The 19,173-nt window shown below is 46.9% G+C and overlaps 1 protein-coding gene across 2 annotated transcripts in view; it reads right to left on the bottom strand.

Annotated features, from left to right (window-relative positions):
- The window catches only part of USP43 (ubiquitin specific peptidase 43), a 62,338-nt gene that overhangs the window by 7,326 nt on the left and 35,839 nt on the right, over positions 1–19,173 (bottom strand). The window contains exons 8-14 of one of the 2 annotated variants that reach the window (XM_004266846.3): positions 18,854–18,965; positions 15,041–15,144; positions 13,852–13,929; positions 12,930–13,056; positions 12,474–12,825; positions 10,173–10,331; positions 9,048–9,212 (exon numbers count right to left, since the gene is read on the bottom strand). In XM_004266846.3, coding sequence (XP_004266894.1) covers positions 9,048–9,212; positions 10,173–10,331; positions 12,474–12,825; positions 12,930–13,056; positions 13,852–13,929; positions 15,041–15,144; positions 18,854–18,965 — 1,097 coding nt within the window. The remainder of the gene's footprint in view (positions 1–9,047; positions 9,213–10,172; positions 10,332–12,473; positions 12,826–12,929; positions 13,057–13,851; positions 13,930–15,040; positions 15,145–18,853; positions 18,966–19,173) is intronic. The other variant, XM_004266847.3, reaches the window with a different exon arrangement.

Raw genomic sequence — 19,173 nt, 5'->3', positions numbered from 1 at the left:
AGCACAGGGAGCTATATCAATATTTTGTAATAACCTATAAGGGAAAAGAATCCAAAGAAGAATATATATATATATATATATATATATGTATATATATAGGACTTACCTGGTGGCGCAGCGGTTAAGAATCCGCCTGCCAATGTAGGGGACACAGGTTCGAGCCCTGGTCCAGGAAGATCCCATATGCCGCAGAGCAGCTAAGCCCGTGCATCACAACTACTGAGCCTGGGCTCTACAGCCCAAGAGCCACAACTACTGAGCCCATGTGCCACAACTACTGAAGCCCCCGTGCCTAGAGCTCGTGCTCTGCAACAAGAGAAGCCCACGCACTGCAACGAAGAGTAGCCCCCGCTCGCCGCAACTAGAGAAAACCCACCCGCAGCAATGAAGACCCAAAGCAACCAAAAATAAATAAATAAATTTATTTTTTAAAAAAAGAATATATATATATATAACTGAATCACTGTGCTGTGTATACCTGAAACTAACACGATACCGTAAATCAACTTTACTTAAATAAAAAAAAAGTCTCTGAGAAAATGTACAAAAAAATATAAAATGACATGAAATCAAGTTTGGTAGTTGATTTTAAGTATGAATGGACTGAAGTTTCCCTTGTAAGACAGGCTTTGAATTTTTTACATTTAAAAAACAAAACAAAACACAGCAACATACTGTTTCTCAGAAACCACTTAAAACTAACTCAAAAAGAGAGGTTTATAAAGTAAAAGAGAAGGGCAAAATGACACCAGGCAAATGCAAGCAAGAAGAAAGAAAGAAGGGGTGGAATTATGCATCTCAAACAAAGTAGAATTTATGATTAAAAGCATTAAGCAGGGCTTCCCTGGTGGTGCAGTGGTTGAGAGTCCGCCTGCCGATGCAGGGGACACGGGTTCGTGCCCCGGTCTGGGAAGATCCCACATGCCGCGGAGCGGCTGGGCCTGTAAGCCATGACCCCTGAGCCTGTGCGCCCGGAGCCTGTGCTCCGCAAAGGGAGAGGCCACAGCGGTGAGAGGCCCGCATACCGCAAAAAAAAAAAAAAAAAAAAAGATGCTCAACATCGCTAATTATCAGAGAAATGCAAATCAAAACTACATTCTCACCTCACGCTGGTGAGAATGGCCATCGTTAAAAAGTTAATAAATGCTGGAGAGGGTGTGGAGAAAACGGAACCCTCCTTCACTGTTGGTGGGAATGTAAATTGGTGCAGCCACTACGGAGAACAGTATGGAGGTTCCCTTAAAAACTAAAAACAGAACTACCATATCATCCAGCAATTCCACTCCTGGGCATATACCCTGAGTAAAAGCTAATTTGAAAAGATACATGCATCCTTATGTTCACAGCTGCCCTATTTACAATAGTCAAGACATGGAAACAACCTAAATGTCCATCGACGGATGAATGGATAAAGAAGATGTGGTACATATATACAATAGAATACCACTCAGTCATAAAAAAGAATGAAATAATGCCATTTGCAGCAACATGGATGCACCTAGAGATTATCATACTAAGTGAAGTAAGTCAGACAAAGACAACTATCATATGATATCACTTATATGTGAAATCTAAAATATGACACAAATGAACTTATTTACAAAACAGGAACAGACTCACAGACAGACAATGCAAACTTATGGTTACCAAAGGGGAAAGGGGGTAGGGGAGGGATAAATTAGGAGTTTGGGATTAGCAGATACAAACTACTATATATAAAATAAACAACAAGGTCCTACTTTATAGCACAGGGAACTATATTCAGTATCTTATTCTATATTCAATAATGGAAAAGAATATAAAAAAGAACATATATATATGTATATTTAAAACTGAATCACTCTGCTGTACACCAGAAACTAACACAACATTATAAATCAACTGTACATCAATTAAAAAACAAAAAGACATAGGGAAATGGAATGCAACAATCAACCCACCTAATTTAATAAAGCTCACATTCCTCAGAAGACAATGTACCTTATTTTGTGTATACACAGAACACTGACAAAATAACCATCACGCAGTTACTTATCACAAAAAGGGAATCATTTTTGAAAACCACATTTTTGGATCACAGTCCATAAAATTAGACATAAAGAATAAAAGGGTGACCAAAACCTCTTAAATACTTGACACCCAGATAACCTGTAGATCAAAGAGGAAATCAAAACTGAAACAACATACTATTTGGAAAGCACTGAAAAAGAAAAACAAAACCTTGGAGGCTCAATAAAGCCATAGAGGAAATTTACCATCAGGAGCACTGACACCGAAACGCTTTAGTCTCAGGGCTCCTCCTCTGCAAAGGACTTTAGCAATTGTTTCACATGGTCATGTTTTTATAACAATTGAAAAAGTAAGGTATTTCTTTGTCCTTTTTCTTATGGAGCCTCTCCCAATACCCATCCCCAATTACTTAAGTTGCATACCCCACAAAACTTGGATCTGTTTATTTTTGTTTTAAAATACCTTCGTTATTATGAGGTCCCCATAACCAGAGCTACCAGAAGGATGAAGGTGCCAAGCTATCGGTGTTTCTCTACAGGGGACTGCTGGCTTTGGGAAGGACAGGTCTGTACCACATGGTACCATCCCTGGGCATTGCAAGACATTTAGCATCCCTGCCCCCTGGGGACTAAATGCCAATCATGCCCTCTACTCATTTTGACAGTAAAAAAAAGTCTCCCACATACTCGTGGGGAGAGGAATTAGTACCAATCACTGTTGAAAGCCTATGTGCTGGATTTTGATCTGGCCCCGGGCTTAGTATTAACAGCAAAATAAAGCTGGATTTTCAACCATCTCAGAGCTTCTCAAACAGGTTTCAAATCTATCACCATTATATTCAGACTCCAAGAGGGAATGCTCCCTTTGGAAGGGAGGCTCTGGCAGTGTCCAAAAGGAATAGCCTTGAATTTGGAATTTTTTTTTAACATCTTTATTGGAGTATAATTGCTTTACAATGGTGTGTTAGTTTCTGCTTTATAACAAAGTGAATCAGCTATATGCATACATACATCCCCATATCCCCTCCTTCTTGCGTCTTCCTCCCACCCTCCTTATCCCACCCCTCTAGGTGGTCACAAAGCACCGAGCTGATCTCCCTGTGCTATGCGGCTGCTTCCCACTAGCTGTCTATTTTACGTTTGGTAGTGTATATATGTCCATGCCACTCTCTCACTTTGTCCCAGCTTACCCTTCCCCCTCCCCGTATCCTCAAGTCCATTCTCTAGTAGGTCTGTGTCTTTATTCCCGTCTTACCCCTAGGTTCTTCATGACATTTTTTTTCTTAGATTCCATATATATGTGTTAGCATACGGTATTTGTCTTTCTCTTTCTGACTTACTTCACTCTGTATGACAGACTCTAGGTCCATCCACCTCACTACAATAACTCAGTTTCGTTTCTTTTTATGGCTGAGTAATATTCCATTGTATATATGTGCCACATCTTCTTTATCCATTCATCCAATGATAGACACTTAGGTTGTTTCCATCTCCTGGCTATTGTAAATAGAGCTGCAATGAACATTTTGGTACATGACTCTTTTCGAATTATGGTTTTCTCAGGGTATATGCCCAGTAGTGGGATTCCTGGGTCGTATGGTAGTTCTATTTGTAGTTTTTTAAGGAACCTCCATACTGTTCTCCATATTGGCTGTATCAATTCACATTCCCACCAGCAGTGCAAGAGGGTTCCCTTTTCTCCACACCCTCTCCAGCATTTATTGTTTCTAGATTTTTTGATGATGGCCATTCTGACTGGTGTGAGATGATACCTCATTGTAGTTTTGATTTGCATTTCTCTAATGATTAATGATGTTGAGCATTCTTTCATGTGTTTGTTGGCAGTCTGTATATCTTCTTTGGAGAAAGGTCTATTTAGGTCTTCTGACCATTTTTGGATTGGGTTGTTTGTTTTTCTGTTATTGAGCTGCATGAGCTGCTTGTATATTTTGGAGATTAATCCTTTGTCAGTTGCTTCATTTGCAAATACTTTCTCCCATTCTGAGGGTTGTCTTTTGGTCTTGTTTATGGTTTCCTTTGCTGTGCAAAAGCTAAGAGCCACAGAGCCAGGACTCTGGCAGCCGGAGGGAGCGGGTCTATGTGCAGCCCGGTTACTTCCCAGGTGAGCTTGTGACTGGTTACGTCGTTACGTCCGGGGCTCAGCTTTCTCCTTGGTAAAAGGGCTATCATTTCACCTCTCCCAGAGTTCTGAATGAGTAGGTGAGATAAGTAACATGCCTGCAAGGGTCTGGAGGACAGTTATTCTGCAATATTACTTCTCCTCCCATCCCAGCCCTCTCTGTCTCTCTGGGGAGTTTTCTGGAGCTATGCCTGACGCCTGTCTGAGTACCCTGCTGAAAAGTTGGCCATCTTTTGAAGTTGCCTCCTTAAGGGGTGTGAAACACATTTCTTCTTGGGAGAACTGAGAAATGGCCCAAGGTCCTACGCCTCTGGACAGAACTGGGATGAATTTATGAGCTTGTCAGTGGCTCACGCTGATGGGGGATGGACAAGCTGGGGAAGGAATGCCTTTTTTTGTTCACCAGACACTACCCTAAATGTGCAGTCATAAAAATGTGAAGGGAAAAGAAACGCCCAGACAGGGTGAGTCAGAATATAATGCATGAAATAGTACGCCAACACAGAGCGGATTCTAAGGAAACCAGACCGCTGTGATTTGCAGGGGGCAGTGGTGCAATCAGCCTTCTGTCTAATAGTGAGATATGGGTAGCCAAAATGCTGAACGTGGAGGAATAATTCACCAAAATTTGATACATAAACCATAATAACCAGAGGGTTGGAGTCCATGACAATCTAAAACCACCTGCCGCTTTAAAATTCTATCATCAGGGGAGTTCCCTGGTGGCGCAGTGGTTAAGAATCTGCCTGCCAATGCAGGGAACACGGGTTCAAGCCCTGGTCTGGGAAGATCTCACATGCCGTGGAGCAACTAAGCCTGGGCGCCACAACTACTGAGCCTGTGCTCTAGAGCCTGCATGCCACAACTACTGAAGCCCACGTGACTAGAGCCCGTGCTCCGCAACAAGAGAAGCCACCGCAGTGAGAAGCCCACGCACCGCAACGAAAAGTAGCCCTCGCTCGCCGCAACTAGAGAAAGCCCGCCCGTAGCAATGAAGATCCAACGCAGCCAAAAATAAATAAATAAATAAATTTATAAAAAAGAAATTCTATCATCGTATTTATTCCCTCTCAAATATGTAACAAGAGCCTGGGACACACCAGGAACTGTGTTAGCTACTTTGATAGAACAGTAACTTAAAGTGTAAAGGAATAAGTAGCTGACAAATAAACACACAAACACCCCAACAATTTCACTCCCAGGTAAACAGCCAACAGAAATGCAGACGTACGTACAACAGAAAGGCATGAACAAAAATGGTCACAGCCGTACTACTAGTAATAGCCCCAAACGGAAACAACCCCAATATCCAACCACAATGGAATAAATAAGCAAAATGTAATCTATTCCTACAGTGTGGGAGGTTTTGATTAGGGAAGTGGAGCACCCCATCAGGGTGCAAAAGGACACCAGCAGACGTTTCCCAAAGACAGTCCGTCACGTGTCTTCACCACAAAACGTGTGTAGATTTTTGGAGAATCCACAAATAACTCAAGAATCTGGAAATCTCTAATGACTCAAAGTGCTTCCCCTGACGATCAAGCCAAACTTCTCCAGGTCAGCCTCTGAGATCAAATCCAGCCCATCCGTGAACCCCTCGCACATAAGGTGGTTCTCCCCACCCTACCCATCATGATTTCTTTTCCAAATGCCTGCTTTTGCTTTTTTATTGACAATGGTCAACAGTCAATAGACAACAAGCTCTCTTTCTCTCTCTCTCTGATATGTACAATTAAACTTGCCGTGCACAGAACCTGTAACAGAGAACAAACATGACTCCATGTTGGATCTATTTCTTTAGCTGTAACCCTTATGCTCTGTTGCCTATCTCAGTCACGCTGGCTCTGCACCTTTTGTAAAAGAATGTTGCCTAGAGCCTGAAATATAGCCCATTTTCAAGGCGCTGACCTTTAAAGGTATAACAATTTCCCATTCACGTAGAGATAAAAAGTTGCAGAACAGAAAATAACAATTCTCTTGTTGGAGGTTTATAGGAACATTGTGACCAGACCTACCTGGGCAGCTGCAAGAACAAAGGATTCCTGCCCTGAGAAGTGTGCAAGGACCAGCCACACCCCCTCCCCTTTTAGTATAAGGAAAGCTTGATTTCTACCTTGGGTAGATGGTTCTTTGCGGCACGAACCCACCATCTTCTCGGCCTGCTGGCTTAACAAATAAAGTCGCTATTCCTTGCGCCAACACTATGGTCTCTTGATCTATTGGCCTGTCATGCGGTGAGCAGTACAAGCTTAGACTCGGTAACAAACTTTATGTGTCTGAGTTATTTTGGGTTGGTTTGTGTTTTTTGTTTGTTTGTTTTTGCGGTACGCGGGCCTGTCACCGCTGTGGCCCCTCCCGCCGCGGAGCACAGGCCCCGGACGCGCAGGCTCAGCGGCCATGGCTCACGGGCCCAGCCGCTCCGCGGCACGTGGGATCTTCGCGGACCGGGGCACGAACCCGCGTCCCCTGCATCGGCAGGTGGACTCCCAACCACTGCGCCACCAGGGAAGCCCTGTTTTTTTGTTTCTGATAAATGGAATAAAATGAAAAAGGCATTGATACATACCACAAATATACGTCTCACCAATATAATGTTGAACAAAAGAAGTCAAAGAAAAAAGAATGTGTGGGCTTCCCTGGTGGCGCAGTGGTTGAGAGTCCGCCTGCTGATGCAGGGGACGCGGGTTCGTGCCCCGGTCCGGGAAGATCCCACATGCCGCGGAGCGGCTGGGCCCGTGAGCCATGGCCGCTGAGCCTGTGCGTCCGGGGCCTGTGCTCCGCGGCGGGAGGGGCCACAGCGGTGAGAGGCCCGCGTACCAAAAAAAAAAAAAAAGAATGGGTGACTGCATTTACATAAAGTTTCGAACGAGGCAAAACTAATCAATGTGTTAGAAGTCAGAATAATACTTCCTGCTGGAAAGGAGGGAAACAGTAAAGATTGAGAAGGATACGGGGTTGGGGTCGGGGGAGGTAGAGATGACCTAGAACTTTCTATTGCTTAATCTCAGCGATAGTTACATGGGTATGTTGTATGATAATTCATCAGATGTACACTTGTGATCAGTACACTTTACTGTATATACGTGGTACTTCGATTAAAGTTTTTTTATTTATAAAACCAAATCAGGTGCTAATAGGAAACACGGAAACTAAAAGTAATTAGAATGTGCTGCCACCTTCTGATGGAAGGAACACGGAGGCTAAAGAGGCACAGACGGACGGACAGACACACGTGTGCTTTTCTGAAAACGTGTGTTTCTGTAGTTATTGCCTCTGCCTCCTGCATGATCATCACATTTTCCCTCTAGTCGGGACCATCTGAATGCTAACATGCTCCATGAGTTCTCATTTGGCAAAGAAAACCCCAAAGTGCTGGCAGCCCACATTCCTCTGCAGCTACTGCCTCTTTAATCACAGTCTTTGATGGAACCCATATCCACCGTCAATTCTTTAACCCAGGCTCTTTTCCACCTGTTACTGACAGCTTCCATTCTTTCCAAACCGTGATAGATGCTCTTGGCAAGTCACTGGTGACCTTCCAGCCCGATGGTCACTTACCCATCTTCATCCTACTCAGCCTCTCAACAGTGTGTGACACAGTTGGCTTCTTCCTCCTTGAAAGATTCCCCTTTTTTGCATCTGTGACCCATGTTTGCCCAGTTTTCTTCCTATTTCACAGGCCACTCCTCTGTTTTCTGTGCTGTCCTCTCTGCCTTTGCTCAACCTCTAGATGTAGGAGAGCTCCAGTGTTGGTCTTAGGTCTTTATTTGTTTCTAGCTGTATAATTTCCCTACGAGAGCTCAGCCAGCTCCGTGGCTTTAAAGTCCATCCGTGTGGTGATGACCCTCAAATATTTTTCTCCACTCCTTAGCTATCATCTTGATTTAGAAGTCTTACCGGAGTCTCAAAACGACCATGTCAAACATTGGATTTCCCTCTAAAATAGACCCTGCATCCTAGCCAACCAAGCCCTTCCCACCTGTACTACTACTGGTCACCTAGTTATGTGGACACCAAGCAAAGAGTCCTCCTTGGTTCCTCTCTGCCTCACACCCCAAACCAGCAAATCCCGTTAGCTCTATCCTCAAATATACCCTGGATCTGACCACCTCGTACCTCACCCACTAATCCAAGCCACCACCCGCTCTCGCCTGGAAAACCACAGCCGGACCTCTCAGCTGGCCTTCTGGCTTCCTACCCCTCCTGTGACGCATTCACACAGCAGCTGAAGTAGGCTTTGCGAAAGTATCAGATTGATGACCTGCTGCTCAAATCTCCCAGTAGCTCCCACCCACCCCCGCAACTGGCATACAATGCAGACTTGGTACCATGTGACAAAGGCACGCTCCCAACTACCTCCTGTCACTCTGGCCGCAGCTCTGGTCTCTCCTGCACCCCCCTACCCCCCATCCCACGCTCACTCCCACCTCACAGCCCTCACCCTGACCGTGCGGAGCGCACGCCCAGACTACAGGACTCACTCGCACTCAGGCCTCTGCTCCAAACTCACCTCCTCGGAAAGGCCTTCCCCGCCCGCCCTACCTAACGGGCCCTCTGCATCCCTTCTCCCCCACCCCTGGCCTAGATACCTTCTTCCCTTGATGATTCACCTCCTTGCCCTCATCCCTGCTTTACACCCCGTCATGAAATTCATTCACTCGTTGATGCGCTGTCGGCCCCCTTTAGATGGTCAGCTCCGGGGAGCACAGAGGGTAGTGGGCAGGGGGCGGGCCAGGGCCTGAGAGCCCCGATTTGGGAAATCAATAAACCTCTCGTACCAAGGGACTCTGTACGCTCCGAGCCGTGAAGTGCTAGCACCTTCATAAAGCTGAGGAGTGACGGTCGTTACAGAGAATGAAAGCAAGCTCAGCGAGTTTAACCAACGTGACCGAACGTACCCTTTCCTTGGCTGGGGAGGCTCCTGGTGCAGGAGGCAGGCCCAGGCAGCTGGGGCCGGGCAGGGCCGGGGGTGGGGCTCCAGGACAGCAGGCTGCCCCTCATGCTACCATCACTGCTCCCAAGCCGGAGGAGCCAGTGATCGGACAAGGAGGAACTGGTGGAACCTGTAGGAGCACAGAGAGGGCAGGCTGGACCCAACTCCATCCTTCGGGGCCCCCCGGGCACCTCTCACGGCCAGATTCCCATCCCCGAGCCCGGAGCTACAGAACCAGAGTAGAATTACAGAAACGAGACTGAATCTCTGGAGGAGAACCTATAACTGACGAACCATGAGACCAAGCCTACACACTTAGGGAAAGGCACTCGGGCACAGAAAGGACAGAATGTTGATGAGAACTGAAAGGCTTTTCGTGAAATTACTGGTCGCCAAGTCCAGTTTTCTAAATATGGCATGTTTTTCACTCTCGCCACGTCTACCTTCTGTGAAAAGAAGGCAGACTTTGCATGACGGTGGGTTTAGACCTGCTGGGGCATCTGGTTTTCCTTGGCCATTTTCCAACCATCTGGGTGCAAAAGATCTGAGTCATTTTTTTAAAAATGTTCTTTCGCTCCTAAGTAAGGATGGCTAGTTCACAGAGTGAAATCTGGCACACAAAAAGGTGCGTTTTGACCCTTCTTTTCCATCTCCAGACTGCCAAGCAAGCTGGAGGTTGTCTAATAAACTTATCCCTGGGGTGTGGTTAAGTAACTATTTCCTATGAAGGCCCCTCATCCCTTATAACTGCCCTTCCCTTTCTACCAGGACTAATGCAGGGTTCTACTGCACAACTTTAATTAAGACCTGGCTCAGCATGGGTGGGAGCGGAAATATGGAATCCCATGCTCCCAAGATACAGAATCTTGCCACAGATACAGAATCTTATTCCTTTTCCCGTTCTTGCATTTCAGTATGTCCCTCCCACGTCCTTGCAAACGGGACACTAGTCTGTAGGGCTCTACACGCTCTGTAGCAGCAAAGCTTCCTCTTTCAGATCCTTGCCGACCTCTCCTGGGCCTCGATGTCTGATAGAGCATCCTCCCCGTTCCCAATCCTCCCCTCTCCTGTAAGGACCAGCAAAACCTACCTCTCATGGAGCTGCTGGCTGACCAGGGAGGGATGCTGTTTCTCTTCTGATAAAACAGGATGTAAGCCCCTCGCGTGTTGACCTCATCTTCTAGAAGCGGTTCCACCGTGCTGTCGTCATAACTGTACCACTGGCCATCCAGAGAGTTCCGGCAGTAGGCTGCGAAGGTCCAAACCCCAAGTCCCCATTATTGGAGCCCCCCAAAGCAGGAAGACATTTCCCACTGGCATGGCTGAAAAACGGACGTTTGTAATAGAAACGCTGGACCATTTTTATCCAGAAGTGAATGTGGCAGAATCAGCGAGGATAACCAGTTACACACCCAGATGCTCACTGATCCAGTGAGCTGTTACCACACAAGCTGAATCCTTACGTCGTAGAGCCCGTTCAGGCAAAATCTCCAATAAGAGTGAGTCCCGATTTATAACACTTACGGGAGTCCCAGGCAATAAGGCCAATGTCCACCCCCGTTCTTTTGAGGACCTTCAAAATGGATGTCTCTGACTCAGTACGCAAGGAAAATATGCAGTTGGGATTATGGTACACTTCTTTCCTACCTAAGAACTGCAGTCAAACATTTAAGAAAATGTTCATAAATAAGATTCTCACCACCTTCTAAACAAGTACGAGAAATAGTCCTCTCCTTTCCCTCCACACCTCAGTAAATGGCTCCATAACTATTCCACAACCATTCCATAACCATAATTCGGAAGTCAGCCAACATTTTTCTGTAATGGGCCAAACAGACAACGTTTTAGGCTTTGCAGGTCCCCGATGGCCACATACGGTCTCTGCCATGTATTCTTGTTGTTTTAGTTGGTCTTTTTTAAACCACTTTTTAGAATGTAAAAACCACCTTTAACTCATGGGCTGTACAAATACAGTGCCAGACTGGATGTGGCCCACAAGCCACACTTTCCTGGCTCCTGCACCAGCCCAAGGTGGCACGGAGAAGGTCGTCTCTGCTCCTCCTTTTCTCTTCCACCCCACGCTGAGTCCAAAAGCCAGTCTCACTGATCCTCTTTCCAAAATATGCCTTGAATACCCTGTCATCACCCAAGTCCCAGGCAACACCATCTCTCACTTGAGCCCCAGAAACTTCCTCCTAACTGGAATTCCCACTTCCACTCTTGCGCTACCCAATTCTCTGCTCGAGCTAAGACCTCAGTTTGTGAACTAGATTATGTCTTTATTCCTCTGCCTAAAACCTCTGAATGGCTTCCCTGCCTAAAACCTTTGAATGGCTTCCCATCACCCTCTGAGAAAAGTGCAAACTCTTGTCCGTGGCCCACAGGGCCTCCGGACCCAGCTCCATCTTAGGTCACTTTCCCCTTCAGCCACAATAGGCTTTCATCAATTCTTAAACACGCAAACTCCGCCTCAGGGCCTTCACACAGGCTGGTAGCTCTGCCCATGTTTTCCTCCCATTATTCACACAGCTAGTTCCACCTCATCCTTCAGCTCTAGACCTAAAAAGGTAACATCCTCAGGGAGGCCTTATCTCTATCTCAGACACATCAACCAATCACCTTTTCATGACACCAAGTAAGGAAAGTACTAAAGGGACAAACATCTTTTAATTGTCTGTGTCTGAAATTAGTCCCATGAGGGCAGGACTCCTATCTGTCTTGTTCATCACTGAGACTCCAGCATCTAGCCCAGGGTTTGGCATAGAATGGGACTTCATAAACATTTGTTCAATGAATGAATGAGTGATGATCCTGGATTTTTATACAGTCTGGTGCTTTCCAAATTGCAGGTTCATTAGTGCACTAGGAATAGAGCATTTTTCCCCAAAATGAAATATTCTCAAGCATTTTTTCAAAAATGAAATACTTTATATTATTCTAGAAGAGACCAAGGTACACGATTATGAACAACTGAACGAGCTGCCAAGCTGTTTCTGTCCTTCCAGCCTTCATTCTCTCCAAGTCCCTCCGAGGGATTAACAATTAAAGGTACCCCACAGAAATAAAAGATTCCGAATCTGGTAAGTAGGAGTCCGTGTGCTGAATCACAGACGAGGATCAATGGCACTCTCTGGGTTCCAACAGCTACCCTGTGGTACCCGACACGGTCAAAAACTCGGGCTGTAACTAACTTTCTATTCCAACCCCTCACGGAACTCCGCTGGACGCTTGGACCAGACGCCACCACCCCACCCCCGGCAGGTGCCCGGTGTGCGCCGGGTCAGGGGTCAGCTGGTGCCGAGGGCCCGAGCGAGCTCGGCATCCCAGGGGTGCCCCTTCCCCGGGCACCTGGAGGCCCGGGCCGCAGCCACGGGCCGTGAGGCAGGCTCACCTGTGTAATGCCCACCTTGCAAACTGCCGTGGTGGTTGCAGACCGCGTACAGGTCGTACAGGAAGTCTGGTGGGTAGCTGGTGGGCAGGCAGGCCGGCTGCTTCCAGGAAGGAGGCCAGGGGCCCGGGGAGGCCTTGGGGCCCGTGCTTCTCTGGGCCACATGGGGAGCCATGTCGAGGCCGGCGAGCGGGAACTTCACCAGCGTGGAGAGCTTGTTTCTCCTCTCGCCCACTTGGCAGAACCGTTTGAGGTGGATGATGAGGATGTCGGGCAGGGTCCACAGGCTCAGCTTCACCACGCCCTGCTGCAGGGCCTGGCAGTGGGGACACCGCCACGCATCGTCCTGGGCCAGCTGGAAGGGAAGCCACCGGGACCGTAAGCCACACCCCCCCGGGGTCGTGACCCACCCACTGACAGGCCCCGGGCACGAAGGGGCGTGGACTCCCAGGGCGGGACCTGCTCCTCCTTGGTGTAGAACTGGAAACACTCGTCCAGGCTGCAGCTCTGCTGCTGGTGGGCTTGCTGTTGCCGCCACACGCTGTCCGCGTCCTGGACCCGCTCCTCCTGGATGCTCCCGAACAGGCTGCAGGAGCAGACAGAGGCCACGCGGGGTCTCACCTCTGAGGGGGCCCTACTCCCAGCTAACGGGGTGCAAAGCATCTGCCTGGGAGGCAAAGGCCCCCCTTCCCAGGGCTCCCAGGGCACCCACTCGCTTTTACTGGACTTCTCAGTGCCCCCACGGACCCAGAGAGGGACCGAGCCCTTGGCTTACTCATTTTTGTTTCATGTCGTGGTGCAAGTCCTGGCACCTAGCAGGAGATTAATAAACACTCGCCGGACTGAACAGTGTCCTTTCCCGAAGTCGGGCAGATGCACTCGGTGTTAGAGAAGCAGCCACGCTGAGTGATTAAGAGCATGGACTTGAGGCGACAGTCTGGGTTCAAAGCCCGGCTCTGCCAGGCACGGGCTGTGTGACACTGAGCAACCGTTTAACCTCTCTGTGCCTCAGTTTCCACATCTGATGATGTGGATTAGGGTCGGACCTACCACACAGGAACTGATGCATGAAATAAACTGCATGGATGTAAAGGGCTCGGAGCAGTGGCTGGCACGGGGTGAGTGGGTAAGTGTCACCTCACCATTTCCAACTGTGACTGTTACCACCACTCACACCACCCACAGCCATCGTTATTATTACTCCTGTCGCTGTTGTTTATATACAGACAATTGCCATTGGGGCTTCTCTGAGGAATGGGCCACACGGCATCCGGGGGGCATCATACACCCCACTGTCGCATCAGGGGAACTGGCGCGGGAAGGTCCGTTTGCACGGACAGGCCCTGTCTCCTCTGTCAGAGCTGGGCTCTGCTGGACTCACTGCTCCTTGGTGCCACTGTCCCACTCCACGGCCAGTTTGATGTGCGGGGGGCCTCCCGGCCTCCTGAGGTGCAGAGCCCTGATGAGAGAACAGGGAGCCCATCAAAGGCATGGAGTCTGCTTCCCACTCTCTCCTCCACCCCCAGGACTGATGTTCCCAACAGAAATGTCCAAAGCTGCATGGAAACTGAGGTCGGGGGTCTGGGGAGGTGCTGTCTGCAGAAGACTTGGTCCTCAATCCACCGCTGAAGGCTCTGTCCCAGCTCCCCTGGGAGCTGGCGAGCTCCGAGGATTTGGTGGCTGCAAGGCCACGACTCAGCCCTCCCACTGCAGCCCTAGCCATCTTCTCAGTGTCGAGGAGGCCGTTCTGCTTGAACGTCCTCAGCAAATACCCAGTTCTGATGATGGCTGAAATGAGCTGCTAGGTTTTCCTCCACTGCACAGTGAAAGGAGCACCTTCCAGTCCACCTCCACGACCTAAAAGGTCTTCCCCTTCCAGACCCTCCCATACCCAGAAAATCTCAGTGTGAATCAACCCATCGCTCTTTCCAGCTGCTTGGGCTCAGCCCATCTCAGAAGAGGTTGTCTGGCCTTAATGTGGAAGAGACAGGACAAGGAGAGAGTGGAAGATGTGAAATCAACAAGACACATATGGGGACTTCCCTGGCGGTCCAGTGGTTAGGGCTCCATGCTTCCACTGCATGGGGCATGGGTTCGATCCCTGGTCAGGGAACTAAGATCCTGCAAGCCGCGTGGTGTGGCCAAAAAAAAAAACCAAGACGCATATATACGAGTGACAGACAAGAGGGTCTGCACCTAAAAGAAGGTTTTGAATGTACTGCAAGAAAAAAGTGGAGATGTCACATGTGTCCCTAACTGTCACCAAGATGATTCAAAAACAGGTTTTGAGCTCACGGAAGTACACAGTCCTTAACCAGCCGCATGAATGTGTGTAAATTCACTAATCATTGGGAACCTCAGTGTCTCCCCATCTCTGAAGTGGCCGTCAGTCCCGCTCTAGACATGAGGGTTGAAAGCACAGAATGTGTATAAGGACCTAACCCAGGCGCTGGTGCTGAAGACCAAAGGCAGCTAAGATTGTCATCAGTCTTATTGATACACAGCCTTGAAGGAGTCTAGTCAGGTAGGAACGTATGCATTCTCTTACCACGTCTGGAACATCCCCTTACCTGTCAACTGTCCAGTGATAGAGGGGCTGGCTGTCCTTTGGGGACAAGTAGCTGCAGGCCAGGGACAGCCCTACAACCCGGATGGAGAACAGTGACCCCAGGTTCTGCCAGGCCAAGAACAGGAAGCAGGTCATCCCACATGTTGGTGTGAATCAGACGGTTAAGTGCAAAGAAGTTACTCAAAAAATGTAACCTTTTGCTTATAGTGTATTTTGAATATGCCCTTAATAATTATTCCAAATCCAGAGATATAAAGGCTTCAGTTTTTTTAGAAGATACACCCTATACCTTTTAACATAGTGATCTAATACCGTGTAACACATTAAATTCTCCAAAACAATGAACACAGTGATTTAAAATAACACAGGTTTAATTGGGACAAATGTTAGCACAGTTAATAGGGAATTAAACCAATTCTGTTCATTAATTATTAGCAGCTAATTTACTTTATTAAGATGATTATTGACGTCACCAGATTACCAAAATGAGGCAATTATCTAAAAACAAGTTAGTGTGCATTTTACGTCTCAAATGCTAAATAAGTATTTATACATGTCGAAATAAGCTGCATAAAAGGAATACCACCTATGTTGTTATTCTAAGATGGACACTTTTTTCATATTTTAACTTTTCTGAAATTGAAGTGAGCCTTAAACAGCCTTATTCACAATAGTCAACAGGTAGAAGCAACCCAAGTATCCATCAACAGATGGATGGATAAACAAAATGTGGTATATATGCACAATGGAATATTACTCAACCCTCAAAAGGAAGAAAATTCAGATGCATGATACAACATGGAAGGACCTTGAAAATATTTTGCTTAGTGAAATAAGCCAGACACAGGAGGGCAAATATTGTATGATTCTGTTTATTTTATTTTATTTTACTTTTTTTGTGGTACGCGGGCCTCTCACTGTTGTGGCCTCTCCCGTTGCGGAGCACAGGCTCCGGACGCGCAGGCTCAGCGGCCATGGCTCATGGGCCCAGCCGCCCCGCGGCATGTGGGATCTTCCCAGACCGGGACAGGAACTGCACCACCAGGGAAGCCCTATGATTCTGTTTATATGAGGTCCCTAGAGTAGCCAAATTCATAGAGACAGAAAGCAGAATGGAGGTTCTCACGGGCTAGGGGTTGGGGCAATGGGGAGTTGTTATTTAATGGGTATAATTTTTGTGGGTATGGTGAAAAATCTGGGGAGTATAGTGGTGATGGTTATGCAGCATGGTGAATATAATTAATGTACATTTGTGAACGGTTACAATACACATTACATACATTTTACCACAATATCTAAAAAAAAAAAATCAATGGTCTCTTCAAGCAATGGAAATACAGTTCTTAAAATTGTCACTGATGACCTTGGCCACAACTAGAAAAAAATGAAATGTTCTTACAAAGTCTGACAAAGATAAGTGGCAGAAATCTCTACTTAAAAAACACTGATGACAGCTTCCCTGGTGGTGCAGTGGTTGAGAGTCCGCTTGCCAATGCAGGGGACACGGGTTCGTGCCCCGGTCCGGGAGGATCCCACATGCCGCGGCGCAGCTGGGCCCGTGAGCCATGGCCGCTGAGCCTGCGCGTCTGGAGCCTGTGCTCCACAACGGGAGAGTCCACAACAGTGAGAGGCCCGCGTACCGCAAAAAACAAACAAACAAAAAAAACACTGATGAAATGTAGGTTGAATTCAGGCAGGAGAAGAGAAGGAAAACATTATAATTCAAAGAAACAGTAACAGGGCAAAGACCGTGTGACCCAAAACATAGTCAGGGAGCTCTAAGCCGACTCCTGGGCTGTGGTAGCTGATGGGGGAGGGGCAATAAGTGTGACATTTGGGGAGTGTGGACACCTCACTGGACTATACCTACACTCTAGCTGACCTGCCACTTCAACAAACACAAAACTGATGGCTGGAAGCAAGCTGACTTCAGGGGCTTGGATTCAGGGCTGGCCATGGGAGGGTGTACTTCCCAAGGAGAAGTTAGTTAAATCTGGGGGGGAAAGCTCTTTTTCCTGGCACCCTAATGGAGCCTTGCTGTTTGCATGGCAACATAATAAGGCACCTACACTGCAGAGAAGCAGCTCGCCCTGCCTGCCCACGAAGAAAATTTACAAAGGAACCAGAAAAATTCCTAGGCAATGATCAATCTCTTTTCTTCATAATTCATTGCAAATTAATCCCATAGAGCAAATTGGTCATTTTCGTAAGAGACATTTTCCTGTCCTTCATTCTTGGCTAGGGAAATTCACTTTGGAACCTTCAATGTATGTTCACTGCTTTTAATCTCTTTGGTTCAATGTTGAGAAGGCTGACAGGATTCTTTCCAAATTATTACCAATTCTTTTCAAATTCTTTTCAAACTCTTCAAAATATAAAAGCCTTGGGAATTCCCTGGTGGTCAGGTGGTTAGGCCTCGGCGCTTTCACTGCTGGGGCCAGGGTTCGATCCCTGGTTGGGGAACTAAGATGCCGCAAGCCACGCAGAGCGGCCAAAACAACAACAACAACAAAAACCAAAATATAAAAGCCTGTGGGTTAGATGGGTGAGCTAGCCTGGGAGCCTCACAGCCACTTAGAACACATTATTCTTACATAAAACCATGGGCATCCACACATGTGTCAATGTATCTATGGACAAGCGTCCATAGCTGAGTTGGAGGTTGCCTGTATTCGAATTTTGCAGGCCCCACTGACTGCTTCATCGGTCTCTAAAATTGAAATGACCGGAGAGATGCAGAGGCAAGAGCACATGGGAGACCAGGGGGAGAATAAGAACAGCTGAGTTCAACGTCTGCATGAAAGCCGTTTCATCCACTCTCAACAGCCAGGAGCACAGGGTTTGGGGAAAGCTAAAGCTATTACTAGATATTCTGACCTACTTAGGGAGAAGTTCGAGTTTCTAATTTGGGCACCACGGCAGATATGCTGGGCAGTTCATGAAGCCTTTGGAGATAAAGATTTGGTGCAAATGTAGAAAAGGTCTTAAACAAACTGGTATTTCGTGTAAATCCCAAATCAGATGTACGGTTTTCCCTAAGCAGGAAGGAACATGAATTATGAAGAACGATACAGAAATCCCTCTGAAATGTTTGGTACATCCCCCAAATGAAAAGTTCTTACTTAGAGAGTAGCTGGGCGAAAACAAATTTCTGAGGCTACCGACATGTCCCTAAACATGTTAAAGTCTTCTATGCCAAGCAGCCCTCAGAACAGGTTCTGATACTATCGGGGCTGAAAGGCATGGTTTTAGAATTTGTTGTTTTTATTTGGAAACTACCAGTCTGAGAATAAATAAATGAGCAAGGCAAAAAGGTGTTTCCCCTTGAGTTTTTAACCTGTTTTTCGAAAACTGGACAAAACTGTTTTAATACCTAGGTTTTCATATTTGGACATAAACATCGATTTTAATTTTCCACAGAAGTTATACCTCAAGTCCCTTGAAATTTTTGATCCAAATGTATAAGTTACAGTTTATTACAATAAGCTCCCCTCCAAGAAGAACTATGGGAAGCCATAAATATACGAAACTGAGATGAATGATGTAAATCCCACTCTTTATTCCAATGATGTTTTGAAAGATTTAACGAGCAAAAGCTCCATCCATGAAAGGTATTTTGTAATGCCACAAAGAGAGAAACAGCACAGACCATAAAATGGTGATTTTCTTGCATATAAATCAAAGTTGTTTCATACGACAGTGTGAACACTGTCATTGACAGCAAATGTTTGTCTCTCCTGAGCTACCACTAGATTCCTACATCCCTCTCTCCACACCCCACCCCCCGACAACACACACACACTGACACACTGACCTGTACAGAAGCCTCGCTCTTCATGAGATAGCGGACCTTACTGAGAATGCACTGATGGAGCTGGACCCATGAGATGGCTCTGTCTTCCCTAATCAGGAAAGGTGGCCCAAACCTGGAAATCCAAGGAAATGAGGTTATTTCAGCAATAGAAAAACCAACAATACCCAACAGTCAAGAGCATTGGCTCTACTCATTGGCTTCTCTCAACTGGATAAGAGTTGAGCACAAAACACAATACAAAATTGCCCATCTGAGACCCTCGTTATGAATGGAGACATGGCAGTGTAAAGAGGTGGCTGGGAAGCCCTCTTCCCCAGAGA

Source organism: Orcinus orca, chromosome 19, assembly GCF_937001465.1.
Source record: "Orcinus orca chromosome 19, mOrcOrc1.1, whole genome shotgun sequence".
Classification (NCBI taxonomy): domain Eukaryota; kingdom Metazoa; phylum Chordata; class Mammalia; order Artiodactyla; family Delphinidae; genus Orcinus; species Orcinus orca.
The sequence above is the reverse complement of the archived record's forward strand: the minus strand, read 5'-3'. Positions and strand labels throughout refer to the sequence as shown.